The sequence below is a fragment of the Garra rufa genome, chromosome 18 (genome assembly GCF_049309525.1).
Source record: "Garra rufa chromosome 18, GarRuf1.0, whole genome shotgun sequence".
Taxonomy (NCBI): domain Eukaryota; kingdom Metazoa; phylum Chordata; class Actinopteri; order Cypriniformes; family Cyprinidae; genus Garra; species Garra rufa.
The window spans coordinates 25,862,049-25,865,088 of NC_133378.1; the positions used below are offsets into that span (position 1 = coordinate 25,862,049).

Consider the following 3,040-nt stretch of genomic DNA (forward strand, 5'->3'; position numbering starts at 1 on the left):
TTACAAAATATTAAGCAGCAAAAACCATTTAATATTAAGAAGCACTAATAATAATTGAACATAAAATTACCATATAAAAATGATTTCTCAAACATCATGTGACACTGAAGACAGCAGTAATGGCTGCTTTACATCACAGGAATAAATTACATTTTAAAATGCAGTCAGAAAACACATAAATTGTAAAAATATTTCACAATATTAATGTTTTTTACAGTATTTTTGATCACATACATGCAGCCTTGGTGAGAATGAGAGATTTCTTTTAAAGGGAACCCTGGGTATTAAGACTTGTATAGCTTAATATAACAAAAATGATGTCTCTTGCTGAAAAATGTAGTAAAAACCCATGAAATATTTATGTTATTTAAAATCCATATTGTTTTATACATGTTTTGGACTATGGGGCGCCATTATTTTGATGACATGAAATGTTGCACTCAATGAGCTACTGGTGCTGCCTGTTGCTATTTTTACTGCAACACAACTCGGAAAATAACATACTAATACAATGACCACATTGTGCAGTTTTTCTTATAATTTGCAGTCGAAGAGCAACAAGAAAAGCAATGTAAGTCTTCACTGCTTTCCTAGCAATAAGAAGAGAAGAAAAGAATGTGAAGATGCCTGTGTATGAATAAAACTTTCTAAAGACGTCTTTGTTCTCTCCACTTCAGCCCTGATGCCTTTGAGGCTTTTAGTAGACCACAGCTACTGAAAGAGCTTACAAATGGCAGAGACAAGAAACGCTAGATGCCATCCTGGCAGGATGTAAACATGTCGACGCTTGTCATGATGCTGCGGCCACTGAAGGAGTTTCTCAGCGTGGATTTCACTCAATATCTGGGGGCGTTTAGACTCCTTGTGGGGGGAAAAAATCGATGTACACCATTTGGTTTATATTCAGCTGTGGTCATTGTATCAGTATTTTATTTTCTGAATTGTTTATTCTGAATAGTGTTGCAGTAAAAATAGAAACAGGTAGCGGCAGTAGCTCACATTGCAACCATTTCACGTCATCGAAATAATGGCGCCACGCCGCCACCCATAGTTCAAAATATGTATAAAACGATGTGTATTTTTTAAATAACGTAAATCTTTCATGAATTTTCCACTACATATTTTAGTAACACACATCATTTACATTATATTAAGCTATATACAAGTCTTAATACCCGGGGTTCCCTTTAAAAACAATAAAACATATTTCCAACCCCAGACATTTGAACAATTGTGTTCCTGTTTATTATTTGCCTCCAATGAAGTAAGCAAATCATATGAAATTTGATTTATGATATCAAGTTGAAGTATGAGTTTTGAAACCAAAAACTTTGCATCTTCTCATTTGAATGTTTCCTGATGTGCCTTTCTTTCCATAGAGTTCATGGCCAGCTGGTGCGTCTCTTTGCCAGGGGCATCGAGGATTCAACAACGGCATGAAACCAAGCTAGCAAAAAAGATGTGATCAACCTAACAGATGACCTTTTTATTGCACTCTTCATGAGGACTTCATTGTAAGGGAGATAAAATATTATGTAAATAATCTGTATGACAGGTGAGTGTTAAAAGGTGAATGAATAAGATGCACAATGGAGCAGAAAAGTCATTTAAGCTAATTTAGTTTCAGCCGTTCCTAAATTTTCATGGAAATATCGAGAACAGTGATATCATTAACACATGTGGATGATGGATCAGTTTTAGATCTGTCGTAATACTGTTCATTTCACATATTTTATAGCTTTTTTGCAGAGCAAAAAAGTATTTATGCAATATTCTACTGCAATCTGATAGATAACTGCTGTGTCACGTTATTTAATTGAGGTTTTGCACATAAGTGAGACCACTGGCTTGTCTGTCTAGGCAGGGCTTGTACGTGGGAGTTACGCTCACAGTGTGATTGACATGTTTTTAGGGAGTGGACTCATTCAAGTCAGCGTTCACTCAGCTCAAATGGAATGTGCATATACAGGATGTTAATGGGTTTTAATGTTCAAAATCATGAAATAACATATGTGTGTTTGTCCAAATAAAGTGTCATGAATGTATGCAAAAGTCTTCTTACCTTGATATGCTTCAAAAGTTCACGACAGTATCAAGATGCATGCGTGTGGTGCTGCCGACGTAGAAAGTCCATCTTTCTTAGTTCATCGTTTGTATAATTTGGTTTGAATAAGTAAGGCTGGGAAAAAAATTGCAAGTCATCCTCTCTGTCAAAATTTTCAGACATGTTTACGAAGACTGCTTTATGTAAAGCATGTCTTCCTCTGCTTGTAAACAAGGCGCAGTACATCCAGGTTCAACATCAGAATGCAGGCTCCTGTGTCGTGGTACTCTAATGAACACGCGTTGAAGACTGAAAAAGAAGAGAAGAAATTGTTGAATAAAGTTTGCCCACAAAAAGTATTCTCATAGCTTCATAAAATTACTGTTGAACCACTGAACCACTTATCTATGTCCCTAGCTTTCTGGGCCTTGAACGTGTCAGTTGCACTGCTGTCTATGCAGGGTCAGAAAGCTTTCGGATTTCATGAAAAAAAAAATTAATAAGATCTTACCGATTTTGAGGCTGAGTAGTCTAATGACAGAATTGTAATTTTTGGGTGAACTATCCCTTTAAGACAAAAAAATGACATTTAAGATCCTATGTAACCTTTTAAATAAGGTGTTTTTCATAAATGAGTTACATTTAATCTTATCTAAGATTTGATTTTAACAATCTAATAGATAACTAGTTTGTAAATTACGTCAGAATCCCAATCTTATCAAATTTCGCTTCTGGCAAACAATCAAAGAAAGACAGGTTTATAGAGAGAGAAGATCGATTGTAACATCACTGTCTGTCAACAGCTGATTAAACATTGATCAACTACAGGTTATTCAGAATAACCTTGTGATGAGATTTAAACAGTGTTGGGGAAAGTTACTTTTAAAAGTAATGCATTACAATATTGAGTTACTCCCTAAAAAAAAGTAACTAATTACGGTACTTAGTTACTTTTTGTGGAAAGTATTGCGTTACATTACTTTTGCGTTACTTTTT

General features: G+C 35.0%; 1 protein-coding gene across 2 annotated transcripts in view; it reads left to right on the top strand.

Annotated features, from left to right (window-relative positions):
- Window positions 1–2,279, top strand: part of LOC141291262 (ceramide kinase) — a 15,369-nt gene extending 13,090 nt beyond the window's left edge. The window contains exon 13 of one of the 2 annotated variants that reach the window (XM_073823437.1): window positions 1,380–2,278. In XM_073823437.1, coding sequence (XP_073679538.1) covers window positions 1,380–1,440 — 61 coding nt within the window. In that variant the 3' untranslated portion in view covers window positions 1,441–2,278. Of the gene's footprint in view, window positions 1–1,379 lie in introns of both variants that reach the window. The other variant, XM_073823438.1, reaches the window with a different exon arrangement.
- Window positions 2,280–3,040: the final 761 nt, after the last annotated feature.